At 39.7% G+C, this 27532-nt stretch overlaps 1 protein-coding gene across 8 annotated transcripts in view; it reads right to left on the reverse strand.

Moving 5' to 3' along the window:
• LOC126267471 (PC-esterase domain-containing protein 1A-like) overlaps positions 1-27532 on the reverse strand; it is a 230704-nt gene that overhangs the window by 52508 nt on the left and 150664 nt on the right. For all 8 annotated transcript variants that reach the window (XM_049972746.1, XM_049972747.1, XM_049972748.1 and 5 more), the window contains exons 5-7: positions 22819-22961; positions 8671-8821; positions 4807-4934 (exon numbers count right to left, since the gene is read on the reverse strand). In XM_049972746.1, coding sequence (XP_049828703.1) covers positions 4807-4934; positions 8671-8821; positions 22819-22961 — 422 coding nt within the window. The remainder of the gene's footprint in view (positions 1-4806; positions 4935-8670; positions 8822-22818; positions 22962-27532) is intronic.

Consider the following 27532-nt stretch of genomic DNA (forward strand, 5'->3'; position numbering starts at 1 on the left):
TGAATGGAAAACGTTTTAAATGGAAGTCAAACCCCAACGGGACCAAACACACCAAAAAGGAGATGGAATCAGCACACTAAACAATAGCACATACCAAAAACAAAGCCGGGAGGATAGCCAAGTCGATACAAAGAAGTCCACCAAGAGGAAAGGGAGGGAGCAGGGAGAAAGGAGTATGGACAAGGGAGGAGAGGAACGGGGGGGGGGGGGGGGGGGGGGGGGGGGGGAGGGGGGATTCAACCTCAATAGAGACAATGCTTGCGTGAACTGCAAAGAACACTACCCCTTCTATGGTCTCTAATCTGTCTTCCCTATACACGTTCCAAGACTCACCAAATATCTCAGAGCTTTGCAATTCAGGTTTCAGCGAATTCTCAAACCCATCAATAATCTGAGGTGCAAGAACTTTCCTGGAGGGTAGTGGATTCGGGAACTTCATTAGAAATACTTCGACAGTTTACTGATAAAATGTTGACAGTCGAAGAGTCCTTATTCTGAATGCTGTTTGACTTCCCTTGTTGCATATTGGCTGGCAAGTTTTCCATCAGAGTACATCACACACTGTCTATCCTAAAAAAAACATCATGTGCACTCCACAAGTACTCTGCTAGCCAAATAGGATGCTTCCTTTGTGTAGTACACCACTGAACTATCAAGGGGAGTCATACAAATTCCCATATGATAACGCATGTCTAGATATCTACAGCCAAGACCATCAAAGAGTCGCCAAGGCCTTTGGTTGAGACCCTCCAATCAGCTCCAAACCAAAGGACCTCAATCAACTCTGGGAATGATGCTCCAAACTGCAAGCTCTACTTGCACCCTGTGTGTGAGGCAAGCAGTCTTCACCACCTTCACAGGCAGCCTGTATAAACTGAGGATCACCTCAGAACCTGTGTGACAGGCATCGTTGGTGCCAACAGACACAACATGCAGATGACTGCACCCTGCATGCTCGATAGCCACAGGCAAGGCCACCTCCACATCTCAGATGAGACCATAGCATATTTGAAAGCTCTGATTTTCTTCTTTCCAACAAACATTTTGCCTTTTCTGAAGCCTGTATAATTATGGAAATATCTTTACTCAAAATTACAATTATCATAAGATGTCTAAAATATTGGGATTTTAAAATGCAACCTTTCCAAAAATCCAGTATTATAGTCTTTCCAAAAGAGTATAGAAGAACATGACACATAATCTATACTGTTATTAAAATTACAAGTTTTTAGAATGTTTTGGTGGGCTTTCATAAATCCTGGGCATGCTCAAAAGTCCGCTATAAACAATAGAACCTGACAGGGTTAACTTAAGGATATATACGAACAGCAGTTGAACAAGTAACTTTACTGCCAAACATGCGTATGTTTTAGCTACCTTTTCTGTCTTCTGTGTTGATATTAATATGTGATAATTCTTACTGTTTATCAAAAGCAGTCTTTTGTTCCTTTCTAAATAGGTGATGTGAACAATACAACAGTTATCACTGAGTTATATGCACCTACAGCCACTACCTTAGCCAATGTCAAGCAATCGCTGTGTAAAAATCATACTGGCAGTCAGTGCCAAGTTACAGCAGAGAACAGTGAAATCTTTGTAGTCAAGCAATCATCAAGTAATGTATATACAGTCATGTTTTGAGTTGCATTCAAGTCAGTATCACATAGTCAGTTGATTACAGTTCCATCACATCATCATCTGCATAGTAATGAACATACACTTTTTAATTTATTAGATGCCTCAAAGCCTTTATAATTTATTGATGTATTTTGTTACAAGTATGAAGTTTATCAACTGAAAGCTGACCATCATCTGTATGCACAGTGGCGGTAAGTAAGTATAAAATAAAATTCAATTTTGATAGTGTTTGAACAAATTACTTAAAATTGTTTAAAACTTCTAACAGTAAAATAATCTGGAGTGATCAGCCAAGTGGTGGTACCATCTTGCCGCCTGAAGGTGATGGGTACAAAACTTATTAACATTGCAAAAATAACACCACCACTCAGTTGACCGCCCAAAAAGGTTTTTAACACCATTGAAAAGCCTGTAATCACATATAACATCTAATAGTCCGCAAAGAAGGAGCCTTGTGAGTTACCTAACAAACCTCCCAATTTCCACTTCTCTCTTCCTGCATCAAAAAATGTTGCTACAAGGTGTGGCTAAAACAGGATGATTGTTGTAAAACATTTTATTTCAATAATGTAAGTACAATATTTAGTTATTTTCACACTCACTATACTCTCCTGTATTCCTAGAATGCTCCAAGTGAATTTTCTACTGATGGAAACAGTAATGAAAGTCTTCCTCTATGAGTTCCTTTATGATGTGTGCCGCTTTTCCTTTCACTGCTTCAACAGACTGAAATCTTATTCCTTTTAATCCAGATTTGACCTTGGGGAATGGATGAAAGTCACATCAGGAGAGTGATCTAAAACTGGAATGCTGTAATTCTCTAGAAATATCTTAAGCCTTGTAGTACCACTGGAGTCAATATGGGCCTGTACTCACTGTGGCAAAGTCTTATCTCCATTGTTTTCAAAGCTGTTTTTTTTCTTCCAAAACATATGACTCTCCAAGTCAATTATATTCAATGACATTTTTTTCAGTTTAATATTTGAAAAATATTAAAATTTATTTGCAGCTTCTGCACTGAGTACCCATGGGATCAATAGGAGTGTAAACTAACCTCCTTTTTGTTTCTTGAACATAATATTTAGAAAATAAAAAAGTTACTGTTACACTGAACAACTACAATGTATTTTTTCTGTTAGTTGATTAAACTACTGAATATTAATTCAGGTCTACATGAACCCATGAGTTCACAGTCAGATAATAAAAACTCACAGTAGGAAGATTAACAGACAATGTGGTATGATCTGGTATATTGCCTTGATGCAAAACTCTTGACATATTTTTCCACAAATTGAGCACGAACAGAAACTCAGTGAAGATATGCAATTTCATGAATATTGGAGGAGGGGGGGCGGGGGGGGGGCGGAGATCAGCATTGCTTTAAATCTAGATTTCCTCATTCGAGCTTCTGTCACTCTCGACGAAGTTGGGCCTTTCCAATACACGTATTATATGTGAAAAAGCAAAATTCTACAAATGCTAAAACAAAGATTCCAAGACTTACCAAGCGGGAAAGCGCCGGCAGACAGGCACATGAACAAAACACACACACAGAATTACTAGCTTTCGCAACCGATGGTTGCTTCTTCTTGGAATCTTTGTTTTTAATATATTTTTCCCATGTGGAAGTTTCTTTCTATTTTATTTACATCATCATTAATTTTCTTTCCCGCTTATATATATATATATATATATATATATATATATATATATATATATATATATAGAGAGAGAGAGAGAGAGAGAGAGAGAGAGAGAGAGAGAGAGAAACTTCCACATGGGAAAAATATATTAAAAACAAAGATTCCAAGACTTACCAAGCGGGAAAGTGCCGGCAGACAGGCACAATGAACAAAACACACAAACACACACACAGAATTACTAGCTTTCGCAACCGATGGTTGCTTCTTCAGGAAAGAGAGGGAAAGACGAAAGGTTGTGGGTTTTAAGGGAGAGGGTAAGGAGTCATTCCAATCCCGGGAGCGGAAAGACTTCCCTTAGGGGGGAAAAAGGACAGGTGTACACACACACACACACACACACACACACACACACACACACACATATCGGGATCATTTTCAATTATATTTTTAGTGTCAGTACAAAAACTTACATGAGCTTTCTTTTCATTTAGTCTTGGGAATTTTTGGCAACAGTTTCACATACAATTTTCTCATGTTAAATTGCTTGTGTAAAATTTGCCTTATACATTCTTTGCAATTCCTTTCAGCAATCTATCAGACACTGAACTGATGGTCAGATCAAATCACATTACCTACTTGATGTGACTTCTGAAATTTTCCCGGCGTATTTGTTCTTTTAATAATTTCCGGGTATGCAGCCGGATCCCGTCGACATTCTGCCACGATATTTCGGCCCAGAGACGTCCGGCCATCATCAGGTGAGTACTGTACTCACCTGATGATGGCCGGACGTCTCTGGGCCGAAATATCGTGGCAGAATGTCGACGGGATCCGGCTGCATACCCGGAAATTATTAGAAGAACATTACCTACTTATTTGATATTTTCGTCTGCTTTTTGTGTTTAAGAGTATCCCTGGTGTGATGCATCTTCAATGTCTTTTCGACTACCCTAGAAACACCTGAATCACTCAAAAACTTGTGTGCATAATGAACAGTCCTCGTCATATACTTAGGTTTCAGTAGCAGCTTTCCCAAGTTTCATGTGAAGCTTCATGACATCCATTGCTTTATTCTTCTAATTAGCACTTTTCCAGTAAAATGAAATAACAGCTCTTACACAAACGAAGGCCATGACCACACTGATTTGTCCAGACACCCGAGATGCCACATTTAACTGAGACGGCATCACACTTCACGGACATTGGTAATTCATCTTTGTTGCAAGTGTCTTACTCTACAGCAGCATCAGTCCATTTATTTTACAGCCACACCTTGCATACCACTTTCTTTCTCTGGGTAACACAATGAAAAGTCTTAAAGGAAGATATTATTTAACATGCCTACTGGGCCGTAGCAAGCAGTGCAGCATTTGTATTACTCCTTGACAACTTGATGAAGAAAATTTTTGAATATCTATCTGGATTCTTATTACAGACACACACTTACAGGTAGGTGCTTGGACAGCACTGAAGTACTTACTTTTTTGCATGTTTCCACTTACAATCTAATCTTAATTACTCTAACCTGTGAATCTGCATCCTTAAATAATAATGAACATCGAGAAAGTCGAAACCATACGAGACAACAATCTGTCGTGCCAACATGTTGGCTTCCATAACTTCAAATCGAAGATAATGCTTCATGAACTCAACCTAATAGGAATAAAGAACATAATTATGTAACAAGTGATTTAAATTGCATTGAATTACATTACTTACTGAAAATATCCTTCAATTTTTTTAAGAAACAGCAATGTTACAGAAGAATACCAATTAATTGAAACATCACTGGAGAAACTTCACTAAATCACAGTACAAACAAAACATTTCGGATTGAATTTGCTTCCATTTTCCTCAGGGAGCAATCTGGCCTAAGTAAGAGTTCCTTCTCAGATGTTCACAACTTAGTGATTAGGCAAGTTGCCTCAGGAGTGTGTAATCAAATAAAATTAAATTTCCTTGACCTACCATGAGGTAGTGGACATATGCAAAAACAAACTGCCACAAAAACATTAGCTTTCAGAAACAGATATACATACATCTTATTAGAAAAACTTAACAGTAGGGATAATTCAAGTTACTTAAAGATTGAGGAGAATAATCATCCCTGATATTACTCAAAGGAAAACAGCAGAACTTGACTAGAGACAAAACGACACACAAAATTACAGAGAAAGAGACAGAAAAGAAAAATATAAAAAAAAGACAAATATCAAACAAAAAGGAAGAAATATTAGTGAACAATTCCCCATTAATGAGAAATCATTGGAGTCTGAGCACATCGACAAACTGAAGGAAGGTGGTGGGATGCAATCAGCTTGCCCTTTACAGGTAGGCTACCCCAGCACTCACCTTAAGTGATTTATATTGTAATGGAAAACTTAAATCTGATTGTTTTCCTTACAGAATGTCCCGTGTCAACCACATGCCATATTTGTGGCATCAATTAAAACAAACAGGAACGAAACTGCCGACAAACTGTTTATAAGATGAAGTTTTCAAAAATCATTTACATTTCTAAGTGTACAACACACCCACCAAATGGTAGGAATCATAATATTGCCATGAGCTGTGATACTTGTGCAGTGTGGCCTAGAGGATAATGTTGCTGGCTGGAGCAGTGAGGGGGAGGGATAGTATGGTGGGAGTGGCGGACAGTGAAGTGTTGCAGTTTAGACGGAGGGCAGGAGAGAAGGTGCGGAAGGGGGAGGGGATAAGTAGTGGAAAGGAGAGAAATAAGAAGAAAAAATAAAAAGAAATTAAAAGACTGGCTGTGGTGGTGACGGCTGTGGTAGTGCTGGAAGGTGAACAGGGAGGGGGCTGTATAGGCGAGGACAGTGACTAACGAAGGTTGAGGCCAGGAGGGTTACGGGAACATAGGATGTACTGCAGGCAAAGTTCCCACCTGCACAATCGAGAAAAGCTGCTGGTGGTGGTGGGAAGGATCCATATGGCACAGGCTGTGAAGCAGTCATTGAGATGAGGGATATCATGTTTGGCAACGCGTTAACAACAGGGTGGTCCACTTGTTTTTTGGCCATTGTTTGTCGGTGGCCACTCATGCAGACAGACAGCTTGTTGGTTGTCATGCCTACATAGAATGCAGCACAGTGATTGCAGCTCAGCTTGTAAATCACATGACTGGTTTCACAGATAGTCCCCCTCAAAAAATATCGAGGGTATCACTGCAGCCTTCACTGACTGTAATTGTCATCCCAACCCTGTACAAAAACAAATCTCCCGTGCCTTATCTTTACAGTCTCCCACCACCTCCCGAAGTCCCACTGTCAGGCCACAGAGGAGCATTCCCCTCGTAACTCAGTACCATCCGGGACTGGAGCAACTGAATTACATTTTCCGCCAGGGTTTCAATTACCTCTTGTCCTGCCCTGAAATGAGAAATGTCCTACCCACTATCCTTCCCACCCCTCCTACAGCGGTATTCCGAAGTCCACCGAACCTACACAATATACTTGTCCATCCTTACACAACCTCTGCTCCCAATCCCTTACCTCATGGCAGCTCATACTACTGTAACAGACCTAGATGCAAGACCTGTCCCATACATCCTCCTACTACCGCCTACTCCAGTCTGGTCACTAACATCACCTATCCCATCAAAGGCAGGGTTACTTGTGAAACCAGATATGTGAGTTACAAGCTAAGCTGCAACCACTGTGCTGCATTCTATGTAGGCATGACAACCAACAAGCTCTCTGTCCACATGAATGGCCACCGACAAACTGTGGCCAAAAAGCAAGTGGACCACCCTGTTGCTCACACGCTGCCAAACATGATATCCCTCAACTCAATGACTGCTTCACAGCCTCTGCCATATGGATCCTACCTACCAACACCAGCTTTTCTTAAATGGACTAGTGGGAACTTTCCCTGCAATACATCCTATGTTCCCGTAACCCACCTGGTCTCAACCTACGTTAGTCACTGTCCTCACGCATCCGGCCCCCTCCCTCTTCCCATTCCAGCACTACACAGCCGTCATTTCACCAACACACTGGTCTCAACCTACGTTAGTCACTGTCCTCACGCATCCGGCCCCCTCCCTCTTCCCATTCCAGCACTACACAGCCGTCATTTCACCAACACACCCAGTCTTTAATTTTTTTTTTCCTTCCGGTACTTACCATCCCCCCCTTCCCCCCCGACCTTCTCTCCTACCCTCCATCTAAACTGCAACACTTTACTGTCTGCCACTCCCACCATACTATCCCTCCCTCTCCCCACTCCAGCCTCCTCCTTACCCCCACCCAGTTGCCACTCCCATCATGCACTGGTGCTGCTGCTCGCATTGTGGTTTCAGCTCTCCGAGACTGCAGGTGCAGGTGTGTGTGTGTGTGTGTGTGTGTGTGTGTGTGTGTGTGTACTGCTGACAAAGGCAAATGGCTGAAAGCTTTAATTGTGTCAATCTTTTTGTTGTGCTTATTGCGACTCGGCATCTCCACTATACAGTGAGTGGCAACTTTCCTTCTCTGGTATTGTTACATTCCATCCTGGATTTTTCCTTGTTTGATTTGTAATATTTGTACATTCTGGACTATTTGATGTTTGAATAAGTAGCTAAATACTCCATACAAGATGTAAGTTTTGTTCTGGCAGTTCACTGTTCACAATAAATGAGCTTTCCGTGCTAAGTGTTATACTTGAATGACAATGCTGCTTTCAGATTTGAACTGGATTCTGGTTGTGACAAGATAATGTGTTGTTGTTCTTGTTGCTGTTGCAGTTGCACTCTTCTGTCTAAGACTAGTTTGATGCAGCTCTCCATGTTACTGCACCCACAGTGCACAGCTCTTCATCTCCTACTTACTACCACAACCTTCAAGCATTTGCACCCGCTTATTGTTTTCATCTCTTGGTCTCCTCCTACAATCTGTGCCATCTGCACTTAGCTCAATACTAAGTTGATGATTTCCTATGTTTCAGAATTTCCTGTCAACCAATCCCGTCTTTTACTTAAGTTATGCCACAAATGTCTTTTCTCCACAATTCTGTTCACTATTTCATCATTAGTTCTGTTACACCTCATTTCAAAGGCTTCTATTCCCTTCTTGTCTGAAGTGTTTACCATCCATGTTTTACTTCCACATAAGGCTACACTCCATACAAACATCTTCCAGAGACTACATGATGTTGAAAGAAAAATAGAAGATAACTAATGGACAAAATGAAGTTTGGAGAACTAGGAGTCAAGACAAGTGTCAAAATGAAAACACATTTGTAACCAGAATGGAGGAAGTGTAGAGGAAGTTATGACAAGCAGGAAATGGGAGAATTACTGATTAAAGAGTGGCTAGGTGTGGATTACACAATTAAAACATTTCACAAAAAGGCCACTGACATCAAATATCCATCATTGTTTCAAACTCACCTGTTTAACAAACAGGCCACCCCTACAGTCTTGCGACACTGCTTCTGTAGCAATCCAGATTACAACTGTTTTTGAAGGCAAACACTGCTTGAACAGTTTCATAAGCTTCACCAAATTGTCTTTGTAAGCTTGCACTCCATTTGGTCCCCATCTGTCAGAAGTGGTGATGTAGGAATCAAACTTCAGTTCTAACAAAATACTGTATAGTATTACATTGTATTTTATCGGCCATGCTGTCTACACAAGCAGTTTATGTATATGACCTCAGACAATTTATATGTATACAGGTGAAAATGATTTCTATGCATACAGATTGTAAATTACAAAAAATTAACTTTGTACATTTAAATATTCTTCTAAGGAGTAATAGCAGTGGTGCTGTAAATATAGTTTTAAAGATTTTCCAAAGTTTTGACAGTATTTTCCTTTAGGACAATTTATCTTCCATATGGAAAGTAGTGTTTTGGCACATTTAAGTTTTTGTTTCGTGTGATAAAGTTATCACAGATATCTACTGTCCTTACCTATTACATTTATTTTAAAGACTGTAAGGATTGATGTAATGTATATACACAGTAAGGGAGGAAAACAAGACATCTTAAACAGTGTGTTACACAAGTCTTTAGGCCTGCACCCAAACATTATTCCAATGGCCCTTTTTAGCATTTTGAAGATGAGGACGGCTGCTATGGTTTCTCCCCCAAAATGTGACACCATACTTAACATGAGAATGAAAATAGGCATTACATGGACTTTTTACTGTTTTCGCGTTACCGCAGCAGTTTAGTGAGCAAAGAAGGTAGCGGTCTTGCTCAATTTTGCATCAAGATATTCTACGTGCTTATTCCATTTTAGATTGTTTTGTAGCCATAATCCTAATAAACTTGTTCCTGTACTGTTATCAAATGGTTCATTATTAATAGAAAGAAATGGGATGTATACCTCCTTCTCACATTTAAGCTTACCGTAGGTGGTTTATGTATGAAAGAAATAGAAGTGGTCCCTTCACTGCTCCTTGAGCAACACCATATTTAATCAGTTTATACTCTGTCAAGTCTGTAGAAACAGTTTCAAGGTTGACAGCATGCTTGATGCTCAGTGCCTGCTTACAGTTCCTCAGGAAAGAAAATATATAAGTGTTCAACAGAACTCAAATACAAGCATCATATCTTTCAAGTTTTGACAGCAGAATCTTATGATCCATCATGTCAAAATCAATACGTCAATAAATACTCTCGCTGCTTCATCCATTCCCCCCCCCCCCCCCCCCCCCCCAATCTGGCATAGTAGTAATGTGGACACAAATAGCAGCCACTGTTGAGCTCTTATTTCTGAATTTTTGTTATCAGGTACAATTTTGCCTTTTATTTTCGAATTTCAGACGTTTCTCATGCATAACTCTTTCAAATTTTCTTGAAATGTAAGAGGAAATTGAGATGGGCTCACAGTTATTAACATTCTCTCTCCCACACCTTTAAATATTAAAGCTTCTTTTCATGTTTACAATACATCAAGAACTGTACCTGCTCGAAATGAACAGTCATGTAAGTATCTCTTTATTTCAACAAGGTTTAGAGCACTCTTCTTTAAGATTGTTGTTAGACCCCACAATACCTGTAGAGTTGGAGTTCTTTAACCATTTTATTACTTTCCCCATGTGATCTCGTGTGCCAACGCTGATACGCATTCAAATGTTACATGTGTTTATTTTATATTCCTTTAACTGGGTATCAACAATATTAGAAAAGGAAAGTTGCTGCTCACCACATAGCGGAGAAGCCGAGTCACAATAGACACGACAAAAACATTCGCACAATTATAGATTTTGGCCCTTAAGACCTTTGTCAGCAATAGTCACACACACACACACACACACACACACACACACACACACACACACACAACTTGCTCACACATCTGTACTATGAGACAACTGAAAACACACTGTGAGCAGCAGCACCAGTGCATGATGGGAGTGACGACTGGGAAGGAGTAAGGAGGAAGCTAGGGAGGGGAAGGGGAGGGATAGTATGGCGGGAATGGTGGGAGTGACGAACAGTGAAGTGCTGCAGTTTAGACGGAGGGCAGGAGAGAAGGTATGTGTGGGGGTAAGTATCTATCAGAAAGCAGAGATACAAAAAGAAATTAAAAGACTCGATGCGGGTGGGCTATGACAGCTGTGTAGTGCTGGGCGGGGGCTGGATGAGTGAGGACAGTGAATAATGAAGGTTGAGGCCAGGATGTACTGAAGGTAAAGTTCCCACCTGCGCAATTCAGAAAAGCTGGTGGTGGTGGTGATGGTGATGGGAAAGATCCATATTGCACAGGCTGTGACGCAGTCACTGAGATGAGGGATATCATGTTTGGCAGTGTATTCAGCAACAGGGTGGTCAACTTGTTTTTTTGACCACAGTTTGTAAGTGGCCTTTCATGCCGACAGACAGCTTATTGGTTGTCATGCCTACATAGAATGCAGCACAGTGGTTGCAGCTTAGCTTGTAAATCACATGACTGGTTTCACAGGTAGACCTGCATTTGATGGGATAGGTGATGTTAGCGACTGGACTGGAGTAGATGGTGGTAGGAAGATGTATGGGACAGGCCTTGCATCTAGGTCTATTAAAGGAGTATGAGCCATGAGGTAAGGGATTGGGAGCAGGGGTTGTGTAAGGATGGACGAGTATATTGTGTAGGTTCGGTGGATGGAGGAATACCACTGTAGGAGGAGTGGGAAGGATAGTGGGTAGGACATTTCTCATTTCAGTGCACGACGAGGGGTAATCGAAACCCTGGTGGAGAATGTAATTCAGTTGCTCCAGTCCCGGATGGTACTGAGTTAGGAGGGAAATGCTCCTCTGTGGCCAGACTGTGGGACTTTGGGAGGTGGTAGGAGACTGGAAAGATAATGCACAGGAGATTTGTTTTTGTACAAGGTTGTGATGATAATTACGTCATTGAAGGCTTCAGTGAGACCCTCGGTATATTTTGGGAGGAACTGCTCGTCACTGCAGATGCGACCACCATGGATGGCTAGGCTGTACGGAAGGGACTTCTTGGTATAGAATGGGTGGCAGCTGTCGAAGTGGAGGTGTTGCTGGTGGTTAGTAGGTTTGATATGGATGGAGGAACTGATGTAGCATCTCTGAGGTGGAGGTAGACATCTAGGAAGGTGGATTGTTGGGTTGAGTAGTACCAGGTGAAGCAAATGGGGGAGTAGTTGTTGAGGTTCTGGTGGAATGTGAATAGGGATGTCCCCACCTTCAATCCAGACAGCAAAGATGTCATCAATGAGTCTGAACCAGATGAGTGGTTTAGGATTCTGGGTTTTTAGGAAGGATTCCTAGAGATGGCCGATTAATAGGTTGGCTTAGCATGATGCCATGCGGGTGCCCATAGCCGTACTGCGGATTTGTTTGTAGGTAATGCCTTCAAAGGAGAAGTAATTGTGGGTGAGGATATAGTTGGTCATGGAGACTAGGAAGGAGGTTGTTGGTTTGGATTCCATAGGTCGTCTGGAAAGGTAGTGTTCCATAGCAGTAAGGCCATGGGCATTATGAATGTTAATGTACAGGGAGGTGGCATCAATAGTGACGATCAGGGCATCATGTAGTAAAGAGACAGGAACTGTGGAGAGTCACTGGAGGAAATGGTTGGTATCTTTTATATAGGAGGAATTTTTTTGGGTTAATAGGTTGATGGTGTTGGTCTACGAGAGCAGAGGTTCTCTCAATGAGGGCACAGTAACTGGCCACAATGGGATGTCTGGGTGGTTGGGTTTATAGACGTTATGAAGTATGTAGAATGTGGGAGTGTGGAGAGTGGTAGGGATAAGTAGAGAGATGGCCTGTCGCGACTCAGTATCTCCGCTATATGGGGAGTAGCAACTTTCCTTCTCTAATATTGTCACATGCCATCCTGGATTTACCATTGTGATTTAATTGGGTTTTCTTATTTATGACTGATTTTGTCGTAATACCCACAAAAACCTGTGAAAAGTTGTTAAATGTATTGGTTACTTCTATGTGGTTTGTTACTTTTTTTTATTTTTGTGTAATAGTGCTCAATTTTTACATTATGTCACTAATTTCTTTTTTTAACAACTCTCCACACAGCCTTCACTTTATTTGCTGAATTATACATATATTTATCATTTACATTAGTTTTGCAGATATTATTACTTTTTGTAATGTCTCAGAATATTTTTATAATATATGTGTATTTCACGTGAAGAATAATTATTAGAGTTGTAGTTATGCAAGTTGTAGTATCTCCTGGCATAAGACCCTCATTCCCTGTGATCCAACGGTTTGTTCTAGAATTGGCCCTTGTTATTTTCATATAAAAGTACATTTCTCTTCATGAAACTTTGTAAGACACACAAGGCACATGAGAGCTACGGCCCTTGGCTGGCTGAGAAATGTGTGTGTTCACTATAGAGTCTGAGAGCTACCTGAGGCCCTGGACAAATGGATCAGATGCACCAGGTAGGTGTACCCAATGCAGTTATAGCATTTGCCAACAGGGAGTGGGTTAGACTTGTCAGGAGTACCTGTCCAATTTGCAAGATGCCACTTTTTTCTGAGTCAGCAACGTTCTGATTGGTTTGATGTAGCCCACTGTACATTCCTCTCCTGTGCCAACCTCTTCATTTCACACTTGAAACCAGTGTCCTCAATTATCTGTCGTTTGTATTTTAGTCTCTATCATGCTCTACAGTTTTCACCGTGTACAGCTCCCTCTATCACCATGGAAGTTATTTCTTTATGTCTTAACACATGTCCTATCATCCTGTCCCTTCTTCGTGTTAGTACTTCCAACATCATCTTTTCTTTGTCAATTCTGTGGAGAACCACCTCATTCCTTGCTTTATCTGTCCACCTAATTTTCAATATATCAAATGCTTTGATTCTTTTCTGTTTCATTAGGAGTGCAAAATTGAGTGAAAGAACTCAACACACAGTTCTCTATGGAAATGCAGTCTGAAAGTAATAGGTTAATATTTCAATGAAGGTGTTAAAATTTTAATGTAATTCATTAACTTTATAAACATGTCTCCATTTTCATTGTTTGTTAAGCTGTTATGGTAGGATGTATTATACTGACTACAGCATCTACATGTGGTGATTGCTGATATTTTGTTCTCAATACTGCTTTTTACTTCAAGCTCAGTTTTCAACACTAGATGGTCACTAAACTGTGCACTGAAAATTTTTAATGATGTGATCTGTAAATTCTTCTTTACTAGAAACTGACCTAAATATTTTTCACAAGTGTGTTACTTGTGGAACAGCATTTACTTTAGATTTTAAATTGTAGGAAGTAGCAAGATTCGACTTTTTTAAGATAATCAATATTGAAGTCTCCACAAATGATCAAACTACAATCCAGTTCATTTACTTTGTTTAACAATGGTTCCAATTTAAAGGTCAACATTTCCAGATAATCATGGGTAAACTGCAGCAATAACCAAAACAAAAGCGCCGGCAGACAGGCACATGAACAAAACACACAAACACACACACAGAATTGCTAGCTTTCGCAACCGATGGTTGCTTCTTCAGGAAGGAGAGGGAAAGACGAAAGGATGTGGGTTTTAAGGGAGAGGGTAAGGAGTCATTCCAATCCCGGGAGCGGAAAGACTTCCCTTGGGGGAAAAAAAAAGGACAGATGTACACTCGCGCACACACACACACATATCCATCCGCACATACACAGACACAAGCAGACATATTTAAAAAATATTTTTTAAATATGTCTGCTTGTGTCTGTGTATGTGCGGATGGATATGTGTGTGTGTGTGTGCGCGAGTGTACATCTGTCCTTTTTTTCCCCCAAGGGAAGTCTTTCCGCTCCCGGGATTGGAATGACTCCTTACCCTCTCCCTTAAAACCCACATCCTTTCATTTTTCCCTCTCCTTCCCTCTTTCCTGACGAAGCAACTGCCAGTTGCGAAAGCTCGTAATTCTGTGTGTGTGTTTGTGTGTTTTGTTCATGTGCCTGTCTGCCGGCGCTTTCCCGCTTGGTAAGTCTTGGAATCTTTGTTTTTAATATATATATATATATATATATATATATATATATATATATATATATATATATATATATATATATATAATGTCTCAGTGCTTTAAGAATATTCATTTGAGTTAATTTAGGTGGGGTAGTAAAATCTGTATTTTCCTTTATGTAAATTGCTACCCCCATTCTGCTTGCTATTATTTCTGCAGTAGTAGGAAGACAAATTAGTTTATTGTTAAACCAGTGCTCAGAAATGCATATTTCTGATATATCCTTCAACTCTTATGTTTGTAGAACATAAATTTTGACAGTCTTATTACACGTGGATTGCCTACTATGGTGATAAATCGTTAGCTCGTTCACACTTGGGGAATGATAGTTATGTGTCATATTTTCAACATTGCATACCTTTAGTTTAAATTCACATCAACGGCAGAGCTATAGTTTTTTCTTCTCTCTTGTCCGTTTTACTTGCCTCATTTTAGCCCTGACAAGCATCTACAGACCTTTTCATGTTATTCAAACCACTGCTTACATGAAACTGGTGGTGGCAATTACATGTTGTGGATAGTACATTACTGTTATTTACAAATTTGCAACATATCTACAAGTGTTTACACAATACATAGAAGATTTCCATGCATCATTTGGATTTTGGCACCCAAAATTCAGCAGTCAGCTGAAGCTAGGTCACTCAGTAGCCTACATCTGTGAGCAGAGCAAGATTACTTCTGTATCTTGATGTTCTCCACATTCAAATGTCGCATTACTTGTAATGGAACCTGTGTATCACTTGAATTCATTTTCCTTGTTTTCCTTCTCAAACTGTGTTGCTGATTTTATCTAAAATATTGACGCACTATGCTACTACATGATGGATTTTCTTGACAAACTGGTTGCAGGCATTCTGTTGTGATGCAGCCATTCTCACTGTCAGCAGTGTCAACCTGCCTTTGTGTGTGCATGTGTCAAACTAGTGCTGCATATCATGCTGTGAAGAAACGTAGAGCAAGAGCAGATATACATACGGCAATTGGCTATGTAAGTACACCACGATCTCAGGGGAGAGATGTAGGGAGGTGAAGACTAGGACAAGGGAGCAGGTTGCATGTGTCTATCAATATGTATATCTCCCCACTCTTCATTGAAATTGGTGATAAGTAAGTACCTATTGTTCCATTGCATCCTATGTAAGGAGGTCCACACACACAAGTTATTGGAGGTTTTGGTGTGATGGAATCCAGAGGAAGTTCATCATTGCTCCAAACCATTGCACGTCAGCCAACATCTGCGTCAGCCAACATCTGGATTATATTCAAAGGATGAAAACGTTTTCTCTCAGTATTTCTGAGGTACTAAGACCCAATAGTACACTTAATGAGTCTGACACGATCGCAATCTAGAGCAATCCAAGTAGTTTGAGACCTGGAGTCACTCCATTTACTGAGGTTGCAAATATATAAGTAGTGCTGAGAGATCAGGCGAAAAGAAGAGTAATGTCACTTAATTGTTCTACTTTTACATCTTCATCTACATGACTACTCTGCCAGAGGGTTCACAGAACCACTTTTAGACCTTTTTTCCCCGTTCCACTTCAAGTAGAATGAGGGAATGATAAACACTTAAATCTTTCAGTGTGAGCTCTGACTTCTCTTATTTCATTACAATGGTCATTTCTGCCCATATTTTTGTATTCAGAGGAAAGTTGATTATTGAAAGTTTGTGACATGATCTTGCCCCAGCAAAGTAAGTCTTCGTTTTATTGAATGGCACCCCAACTCAAATATAATATCCATGATACTCTTCCTTCTCTCAGTCCCCCCTCCCCCATTTCACAAAAAAAGGGGAGCTGCACTTATAATTTTTTTATGTCCTCTGTCAATTATATCTAGTAAGGATCCCATACTACATGACAGTATTCCAGAAGAGGACAGACAAGCATAGTGTAGGCAATCTCTTTAGTAGATTTGTTGCATCTTCTCAGTTTTCTGCTTCTTTTCCACATTTTCTAGGTGGTGTTTCCAATAAGCTGTTCATGACTGTAATCCCTGGGCAAGTAGTATGATTTATTGTACAACGCTAATTTAATGTTTGTTTTGCTATTGCTGCTTTTTGCAGAATATAGGTATCTTACTTACATCATTTTGCAATTCATTTTATTTTTCTGATAAATTTACTAGACAGTGAATGAAACATCATCTGCAATCAATACACAAGGGGGGACCCAAGAGTAACAGGAATTGGGCTGTGGTAGGGAGGAAGAGCGGGGGGAACCCATTGTTTGACCAAGTGTCCATTATAGTCACGCCCCGTGATTCAGTGTGCGTAGTTGTGTCACAGTGAGTGCATCGGTCCGCCTATTGGACTCTTTTTTTTTTTTTTTTTTTTTTTTTTTTTTTTTTTTTTGGGGGGGGGGGGGGGGGGGGGGGGGGATCATCCGTGGAAACTATAGTAATGCTTAAGACTGCTTATGGGGATGCTGCCCTAAGTAAAAGCAGAGTCTGTAAGTGGTTTTCACATTTTAAAAACGGAGAAATGTCAATTAAAGACCAACCCAGTTCCTAACGCCCCTCACCATCAAGAAGAGACGAAAACGTAAACAAAATCAATGCCCTCGTTCATGAAGACCATTGCCGAACCATTGATCAGCTCTGTGATATGTCTGGAATAGTTCAATTCAGAGGATTTTCTGAGAGGGGTTGCAGCCAAATTTGTCCTCGAATTCTCACAGATGAGCAAAGGGAGTGTCTACTTGAGGCATGTTTTTGAGCTTCAAAAATCAACTCAAAGAGAACCCTGAATTTTTTTTCCCAAGGTGCCTACTGGTGAGGAATCATGGTGCTATGGATATGGCCCTAAAACATAGCAGCAATCAAGCCAGTGGAAGACAAGTGGTTCTCCTCGTCCCAAAAAAAAGCTTGCCAAGTCACACATCAAGACAGTGCTCGTTTGTTTCTTCGACTGCAGGCATGTTGTGCACGTGGAGTTTGTTCCACTGGGTAAAATTGTCAACCAGGAGTTCCACTTGGAGGTTTTGAAAAGACTGAGGGAGAGGATCTGAACAAAAAGAGCAGATCTGTGGCACACAAGCAACTGGTTCTTCCGCCATCACAATGCACCGGCCCACACTGCACTCATTTCTTTTTGTTCCCCAGACACAAAAGGAAAGTGTTTTGCCACTGTAGAGGAGGTACAACAAAAATTGCTGGAAGATATACAGAACATCCCGATAAGAGAATTTAAAAACTGTTTTGAACAATTGGAAGGATTGTTTGAAGAAGTGTGTTATGGTCAATGGAGAATACTTTGAAGGTGATCGAAATTTGGAGTAAAAATATTAAAAAAACAAACACATTACAATTAATTTCCCATTTTTTTAATTTTCTTCATGTACACCAAGAAACTTGACGTCTTTACTGCGGAAGACAATGACAGTCTTCAAACGGTAGAAAACAGAAACAGGCAAAATGTATGTCCTTTCACCAAAATATGCACAAACAGTGCTGTATCCCTTCACCTAGCACTGAAGCATTGTATGTCCTGATAGTATATTTGTCGTCATGTTTGTGTAAATCTGAACTTGTTTGGACGCCTTCCACAAACATGTTAGGCTGTGATGGTTATATCAGCTTTTGATTCAGTGAATGTCATACGTTAACATGTTAATTACTAATGCTAGCTATAGGCTATTTTACATTGCCGCCTTACAGTGCATTGGTAATGCACCACTTTTTAACAGTTGCTATGTTTTTCAGTATTTGTCATTTTGTTGCAGTCTGCACACATGTATCTTCTCTCTACCAATTCAAATGCCATACCAATTTTATTTTAACTACATTAAACAGTGTTAACATGAAGATTTTGTTGAATCAAGTTTGTGGATGAAATGCTTTGAGATATTCAAGGTCAAGTGTCAAGGGTCAATGATCAAGGTCCTTAACTGTGCAGACTGTTTGAATATGGCTATGTTGCACATCATTTAAACGCTTGTTCCCAGACGTTTCCAAAATGTAGTGTTTCACAATTTCATCTCTCTACTTGGAGAGATGTTGCAGCCATTTTTGTCTGGAACGTTTTCCGAATTTCCTGCACATTTTCAGAACTGTATAGAAAGCAAATTGAAGGAATTCTGCTATCTTGGCAGCAAAATAACTCACAAAGGATGAAGTAAAGAGAATATAAGCAACAGACTAGCACAGGTGGAGAGAGTATTTGTCAGTACAAGAAGACTATTAGCATCAAACATTGGACTTAATTTGAGGAACACATTTCTGAGTATGTACGTCTGGAGCACAGCATTTTATGGAAGCGAATCAAGGACTGTAAGACAATCACGGAAGAGAATCAAAGGAGTTTAAATGTGGTATTACAGAAGGGCACTAAAAATTAAGTGGACTGATAAAGCAAGAAATGAAGTCCACAGAGAATCAGTGAGGAAAAGAATATGAGAGAAACACTAACCAGGAAGAGGAATAGGATTATAAGATGTATTAAGACATCAGTGAATAATCTCCGTAGCACTAGAGGGAACTGTAGAGAACAAAAGCTGTAGTGGGTTGTGCAGGCTGGAATACACCAACAAATAATTGAAGTGTTCTGTGGAAGTGTTGTGGAAACTGCTTTCTTCAATTAGTCCACGCGCTAGTCAAATGCCATACATTTAAGGAGGTGGGAAGAAAAATTTATTATCCAACAATCTTCCCAGCAACTTTTGTCACAATTACATTTTCTTAGCGCAAAGATGTGTAGAAGAGGAGGCAAGTTTGATAAAATGATAAGAATGGCTTAATGACCTGACCCCATGGGGGTCTTTCAAAACTTCACACGCACATAATGAAAGATGGGGATCAGAAGAAGATGAAAATAGTCGAATTTGTTCACCATGAAGGTACTGTTGGGGATTTAGCAATACAAGACTTCCCTCTATCATCAATGAATGAATAGCTGTGTCATTTTAGTAGGCAAACTCAACTGTAGCATACGAGAAAATTGTCTGCAGTACATCATTTACTATGGTTGATCTCCATGGGTAGAAAGGGATGGTTGTAAATATGTCCACTACCACTTGTTAGCTTTCTACATGCTGCTAGGAGCTGGAGTGGTGATCATAATATACACAGTATCATTAATTGCTGATATGCTGCAGTTTTATGGACAAATAGGGTAGTACCACCAGTCACATAAATCTCATCTCACCGAATCAATTTATGTCTGGAGAAATGAACCTGGTGTTAGGCTTGAATGTAGAATATGCCATAACCACACTCAACTAATGGAGGCATGTACTGCATGGAGTAGGCTCTCTCTTTTGATCTCATGAATCATGTCTCATCACAGGATTTTAAGCAGGCTTGAAGATATGAACAGTTCCATCTCTAATTAACGGCATGGCATTTGAATCCAGTTGATGTGGACAACCTCATGTATAAAGGCTCTGTTGTCAGTCACATCTTGACTGTTATTCAGAGCCACAGCGCTGCTCGTAGCATGATCTGAACTTGGCCAGTGAGTTGTGGCAGGTTGTAGGACTGGCAAATCTGTGTTGTGAGCAATTAGTGAGTCCACAGCTCATGGTCTTGTGGTAGCGTTCTTGTTTCCTGAGCGTGGGGTCCCGGGTTCGATTTCCAGCGGGGTCAGGGATTTTCTCTGCCTCAAGATGACTGGGTGTTGTGTGTCTTTCATCATCATTGACTTGCAAGTCTCCAAAGTGGCGGCAGCTAAAAAGGACTTTTAATTCCGGCGAATGAACACCCCGGATGGGGTCTTCCAGTCACCAATGCCGTACGATCATTTCATTTCAGTGATAATCAAAACTGCGACAGTCAATATAAGTGTTGACAACAGCTCTGGTAGCTCTTTAGTTGTTCTGGAGGTATGTTACACTGTGTTGGTCACCACTCCAGCAGCTGACTCTTAATAATGGATCGTGGTGTTCCCGAAGGTATGCCTCCACCATTTATTGCAGAGAAATTAAGTGAAGACTGAAGTGGCTGCACTGTCGGCAACTGTTGTAGATATCATATGTCTTGTGTGACAGTTAGAACTTGGCTACTAGTTGAGGGAGTCTGAGTTGGTTAGTAATGTTGACCACTTCAACTGCCTTGTTATACAACAAGAATCTGACAATGCAAGAATTTCTTGTAATGAAATTTTCTGTCTAACACTCAGTTCCTGGGTCATTCTATTTTCCATGATATTCTAATCATGATTAATCTATGACAAATTATCAACTTTGCAGTTTATGTGAGCTACCACAATTAGAAAATCTGGCTTGGCTCTTGAACTGTGTGCTGATACGTCCAACATGGAGGCAATTTAAGTAAAGTTTTAAGTTGACAATATATACCATGAACCAACACTAACATCGATAGATCTTTAGAATTTAAGGTCAGCAAGCATTTGTCAAGTTCAATAATGCAGATTTGGTTATTTTCCACCAATTTCTTGGTGAATCATTTAACTCTACCGGGGCAGCCTATTTCAGATTAGATTTAATTTTGACAACAGCTACCTTTTTATTGACATTTCTGATGCCTTCTTGATCACAAACCATATACACAAACTATATTTTTAATGTCACGTTTTCACTGGCCAAAATGATGGCGAGTGCAACCGATTTCACTTCTATTTTAATCATGCCAGCTTAAAAAAAATATACAAGTCTGTGTATGGTGACCAAGTTGTGACGTAGTTTCATAATGAGCAGTGTGAAACTGTGTTAAGTTTTTGTTATTTTCTCCCAACACAATCTTAAATGACCCCATGGCCAAGACACGGAAAAGGTTCTTCTTAACAGCAATAAAACACTTATTTGTCAACCACCTTGTGGGTTTCATCTAATTATTGAGGGATGAAATACAGCTTAATATTTTCACCCTCCCCATATATATCATCAAACATGCAGGTTGGCAACAGGGCAGAAACACTAATTTAATGATGTAGAATCACTAATACTTCTGTATGAGAATTGAAATACTTTAAATCACACAGTTTTTGTGACTCAAAATGAGTTGGCAATGCCTATGAACACTGCACACTGCATGGTTTCTTGAATTAACCTGAATAAATCACGGCAAGTAGAGCAGCGAATTTTTGTAGATACTTACGGAACCAAATATGTACATAAAGCAATGGGTATCACTGTGACAGTAATTGCCTTCATTAACTCTAAATAAAATATAAAACTTACAGTATTTCACGAGCTTCAAATACTGCTGGTGTCTCCAAGAATATGATGCGCCATGATATCGTGACATATTATCAAGTTACTGAAATCAGTTTTCTTAATTTCGTTAGATTCACTGAATGCAGTTCCTTGATCTTATGCCTAATGGCACATGAGCCATTCATTTGGCCGAGAGAGACTACAGGGAAAAAGATGTAGCAGTGCATTATATTCTATTCTTTGCAAGAAATAGTATAAGACTTCAGACTGAATTTCATTTAGTAATTTTGTATGTTGTTATGTTGTATCATCAATTTTCTCGATGCAAAATTTTTACAGGTACAATGTGGCCAAAAATTACTATTAAACTTCGAGCCTGAGTATACACAGAGACAATTTTTACCACCAAGAAGTAGAAACTGCAAGATCAGAAGTTTACAATAAGGCATCAATGTTATTCATTGGAGTTATCTTTCCTTTGATGTCCATAGTACTACAGAACCCAAAATATTTTGAAAATGAGCCTAATATTTCCTGTTTTATCTACTTATGTACATGCTACCCAGCACTACACAACTAAAATACACTTTATAAACACAAGAATTACCACTAACATGCATACTTATATAGCACATAAAATGATTTCCAAACTATAGATCACTTTATTTCCTTTAAGCAAGTTTTAAGCTTGAAATGCAATAAACTATCATGAAATCTGAATCCTATATTTGTAGCTTAAGTCAACAAAATGCTTTCAGCGCTTTACGCAGCTAACAAAGTTTTCCAAAAATTATATCAAGATTTAATCCAGGCATCACTAACAGGCCTCTATGATTATTAATGTGTTCTAAAGGTATTTACCCATATTATTTCCAAACCAATTAATCTTTATAATTAGTATGACAAATGGAGAGAACCTTAAGGCAGAACCATAACTATACACTGTACAATCAAGTGAAAATTACCTTGTCAAATCCCACAAGCAAGAATTGTATAGCAGCACATCAGGAGCTTTCTTAAGGCCTTTCTTTATATCAGTCATCAGCTGTTCAACGGCAACGTTATAACATCTTGTAATGAACTGGAACTCAATATGTACATTTGGTTCCTGTAAAACAAATGTTTCAAAAATCACTGTCGTACACTTCTTTAATTGCCATTTAAATGGAAATTTTCTGCTTATCTTGGTGTTATTCCATCTCATCTGCATCGTATTTATTCAACAATTATGGTAAGGTAGCACGAGGGTACAGAATTTATACAGAATTAAATCTGTGACTACTCCCATAAGCATTAGACATACACAGTTTCTGTACCCTCATCATTGTTTATAAATGAGGAAGCATATCTGTAGTTAATATTATTCTGGGGTTCATGTTGTTTAAACAATACATTAAAGCATCATTTTAATACATTGGACACTATGTCTTGTGTCATTCATTTGAGGTACTACTTGGGCAGCATGCTGTGGTTAGAATCTGATAACAGGTCCCTTTATATCACAGCACATAATATGTGGCATGGAGCTTCCACAGCCACACAGCTGGCTTAAGGGGAGCTTCTGAGTAGGTGATGACAAGAATCACCAATGAAAAAGCTGTGCAGCAATGATTTGTATGAACCATTTAGGAAAAAACCAGAAGATTGATTCCATGTAAATAAAATCTCAACTCAGGATGTGTATCTGTATTTGGTCATGTACTAAACTTTGATAGTCATACAACACCCTCTCACTTCCTCCTCCAGAGCACAAGCAGGCAGGCACGCAAGCAGAAGTGCATTCCCATGTCACTGTGGCATATAAGTACTGTCATTGGTTGGTCCCACCACAATGAAGATAGAACCTAGGCCATGCAGCAGGGCTGCACATGAAAAAGAGAATCTCACATGTAGCATGGAGATAAATATTACACTTTATGAAGGCATAGTTTAAAAGATACAAAAGTCATTAATAAAAAGACAAGTGCAGTGTTCTAGAATTTGTGATATTTACACATCATTTTTAGTCTTGTTTCCACATAAGGAAGATGCACATGAACAGAGTAACTTCAGTTTTATGACAGGCTACCAAGATAAGTATGTAGAGGCTTATCTCACGAGCGGTAAGATAGATACTGACTACAGGAAAATTAAAGAGACCTTTGGAGAAAAGAGAACCACTTGCATGAATATCAAGAGCTCAGATGGAAACCCAGTTCTAAGCAAAGAAGGGAAAGTAGAAAGGTAGGAGGAGTATATAGAGGGTCTATACAAGGGCGATGTTCTTGAGGACAATATTATGAAAATGCAAGAGGTAGAGGAAGATGAAATGGGAGATATGATACTGCGTGAAGAGTTTGACAGAGCACTGAAAGACCCAAGTCGAAACAAGGCCCCGGGAGTAGACAACATGCCAATAGAACTACTGACAGTCTTGAGAGAGCCAGGCCTAACAAAACTCTACCATCTGGTGAGCAAGATGTATGAGACAGGTGAAATTCCCACAGAATTCAAGAAGAATATAGTAATTCCAATCCCAAAGAAAGCAGATACTGACAGATGTGAAAATTACTGAATTATCAGTTTAATAAGTCACAGCTGCAAAATACTAATACGAATTCTTTACAGATGAATGGGAAAACTGGTAGAAGCTGACCTCGGGGAAGATCAGTTTGTATTCTGTAGAAATGTTGGAACATGTGAGGCAATATATAACCTTACGACTTATCTCAGAAGAAAGATTAAGGAAAGGCAAACCTACATTTCTAGCATTTGTAGGCTTAGAGAAAGCTTTTCACAATGTTGACTGGAATACGCTCTTTCAAATTCTGAAGGTGGCAGGGGTAAAATACAGGGAGCGAAAGGCTATTTACAATTTCTACAGAAACCAGTTATAAGAGTCGAGGGACATGAAAGGGAAGCAGTGGTTGGGAAGGGAGTCAGACAGGGTTGTAGCCTCTCCCTGATGATATTCAATCTGTATATTGAGCAAGCAGTAAAGGAAACAAAAGATAAGTTCGGAGTAGGTATTAAAATCCACGGAGAAGAAATAAAAATGTTGAGGTTTGCCGATGACATTGTAATTCTGTCAGAGACAGCAAAGGACTTGGAAGAGCAGTTGAACAGAATGGACAGTGTCTTGAAAGGAGGGTATAAGATGAACATCAACAAAAGCAAAACAAGGATAATGAAATGTAGTCTAATTAAATCGGGTGATGCTGAGGAAATTAGATTAGGAATTGAGACACTTAAAGCAGTAAAGGAGTTTTGCTATTTGGGGAGCAAAATAACTGATAATGGTCGAAGTAAAGAGGATATAAAATGGTTGGTTGGTTGGTTTGTGGGGGTTAAAGGGACCAGACTGTTACGGTCATCGGTCCCTTTTTCCAAATACTAAAAACACTCACAGAGAAGAAAAATGATCAACAGACGAGAAGACAGACGACACAGAACAAGAGAAACGTAGACAAGATGAACTAAAATTACACAGAGTGTGACGGTGGTTGGCCGACTGTTGTTGTTGTTGTCTTCAGTCCTGAGACTGGTTTGATGCAGCTCTCCATGCTACTCTATCCTGTGCAAGCTGCTTCATCTCCCAGTACCTACTGCAACCTACATCCTTCTGAATCTGCTTAGTGTACTCATCTCTCGGTCTCCCTCTACGATTTTTACCCTCCACACTGCCCTCCAATGCTAAATTTGTGATCCCTTGATGCCTCAAAACATGTCCTACCAATCGATCCCTTCTTCTAGTCAAGTTGTGCCAGACTTCTCTTCTCCCCAATCCTATTCAATACCTCCTCATTAGTTACGTGCTCTATCCACCTTATCTTCAGTATTCTTCTGTAGCACCACATTTCGAAAGCTTCTATTCTCTTCTTGTCCAAACTAGTTATCGTCCATGTTTCACTTCCATACATGGCTACACTCCAAACAAATACTTTCAGAAACGACTGCCTGATACATAAATCTATATTCGATGTTAACAAATTTCTCTTCTTCAGAAACGCTTTCCTTGCTATTGCCAGTCTACATTTTATATCCTCTCTACTTCGACCATCATCAGTTATTTTACTTCCTAAATAGCAAAACTCCTTTACTACTTTAAGTGTCTCATTTCCTAATCTAATTCCCTCAGCATCACCCGATTTAATTTGACTACATTCCATTATCCTCGTTTTGCTTTTGTTAATGTTCATCTTATATCCTCCTTTCAAGACACTGTCCATTCCGTTCAACTGCTCTTCCAAGTCCTTTGCCGTTTCTGACAGAATTACAATGTCATCGGCGAACCTCAAAGTTTTTACTTCATCTCCATGAATTTTAATACCTACTCTGAATTTTTCTTTTGTTTCCTTTACTGCTTGCTCAATATACAGATTGAATAACATCGGGGAGAGGCTACAACCCTGCCTCACTCCTTTCCCAACCACTGCTTCCCTTTCATGCCCCTCGACTCTTATGACTGCCATCTGGTTTCTGTACAAATTATAAATAGCCTTTCGCTCCCTGTATTTTACCCCTGCCACCTTTAGAATTTGAAAAAGAGTATTCCCGTCAACATTGTCAAAAGCTTTCTCTAAGTCTACAAATGCTAGAAACGTAGGTTTGCCTTTTCTTAATCTTTCTTCTAAGATAAGTCGTAAGGTCAGTATTGCCTCACGTGTTCCAACATTTCGACGGAATCCAAACTGATCCTCCCCGAGGTCTGCATCTACCAGTTTTTCCATTCGTCTGTAAAGAATTCGCGTTAGTATTTTGCAGTCGTGGCTTATTAAACTGATAGTTCGGTAATTTTCACATCTGTCAGCACCTGCTTCCTTTGGGATTGGAATTATTATATTCTTCTTGAAGTCTGAGGGTATTTCGCCTGTCTCATACATCTTGCTCACCAGCTGGTAGAGTTTTGTCAGGACTGGTTGTCCCAAGGCCGTCAGTAGTTCTAATGGAATGTTGTCTACTCCGGGGGCCTCGTTTCGACTCAGGTCTTTCAGTGTTCTGTCAAACTCTTCACGCAGTATCGTATCTCCCATTTCGTCTTCATCTACATCCTCTTCCATTTCCATAATATTGTCCTCAAGTACATCGCCCTTGTATAAACCTTCTATATACTCCTTCCACCTTTCTGCCTTCCCTTCTTTACTTAGAACTGGGCTGCCATCTGAGCTCTTGATATTCATACACGTGGTTCTCTTCTCTCCAAAGGTCTCTTTAATTTTCCTGTAGGCAGTATCTATCTTACCCCTAGTGAGATAAGCTTCTACATCCTTACATTTGTCCTCTAGCCATCCCTGTTTAGCCATTTTGCACTTCCTGTCGATCTCATTTTTGAGATGTTTGTATTCCTTTTTGCCTGCTTCATTTACTGCATTTTTATATTTTCTCCTTTCATCAATTAAATTCAATATTTCTTCTGTTACCCAAGGATTTCTAGCAGCCCTCGTCTTTGTACCTACTTTATCCTCTGCTGCCTTCACTACTACATCCCTCAGAGCTACCCATTCTTCTTCTACTGTATTTCTTTCCCCTATTCCTGTCAATTGTTCCCTTATGCTCTCCCTGAAACTCTGTACAACCTCTGGTTCTTTCAGTTTATCCAGGTCCCATCTCGTTAATTTCCCACATTTTTGCAGTTTCTTCAGCTTTAATCTACAGGTCATAACCAATAGATTGTGGTCAGAGTCCACATCTGCCCCTGGA

This window comes from Schistocerca gregaria, chromosome 4 (genome assembly GCF_023897955.1).
Source record: "Schistocerca gregaria isolate iqSchGreg1 chromosome 4, iqSchGreg1.2, whole genome shotgun sequence".
In the NCBI taxonomy this organism is placed as follows: Eukaryota; Metazoa; Arthropoda; class Insecta; order Orthoptera; family Acrididae; genus Schistocerca; species Schistocerca gregaria.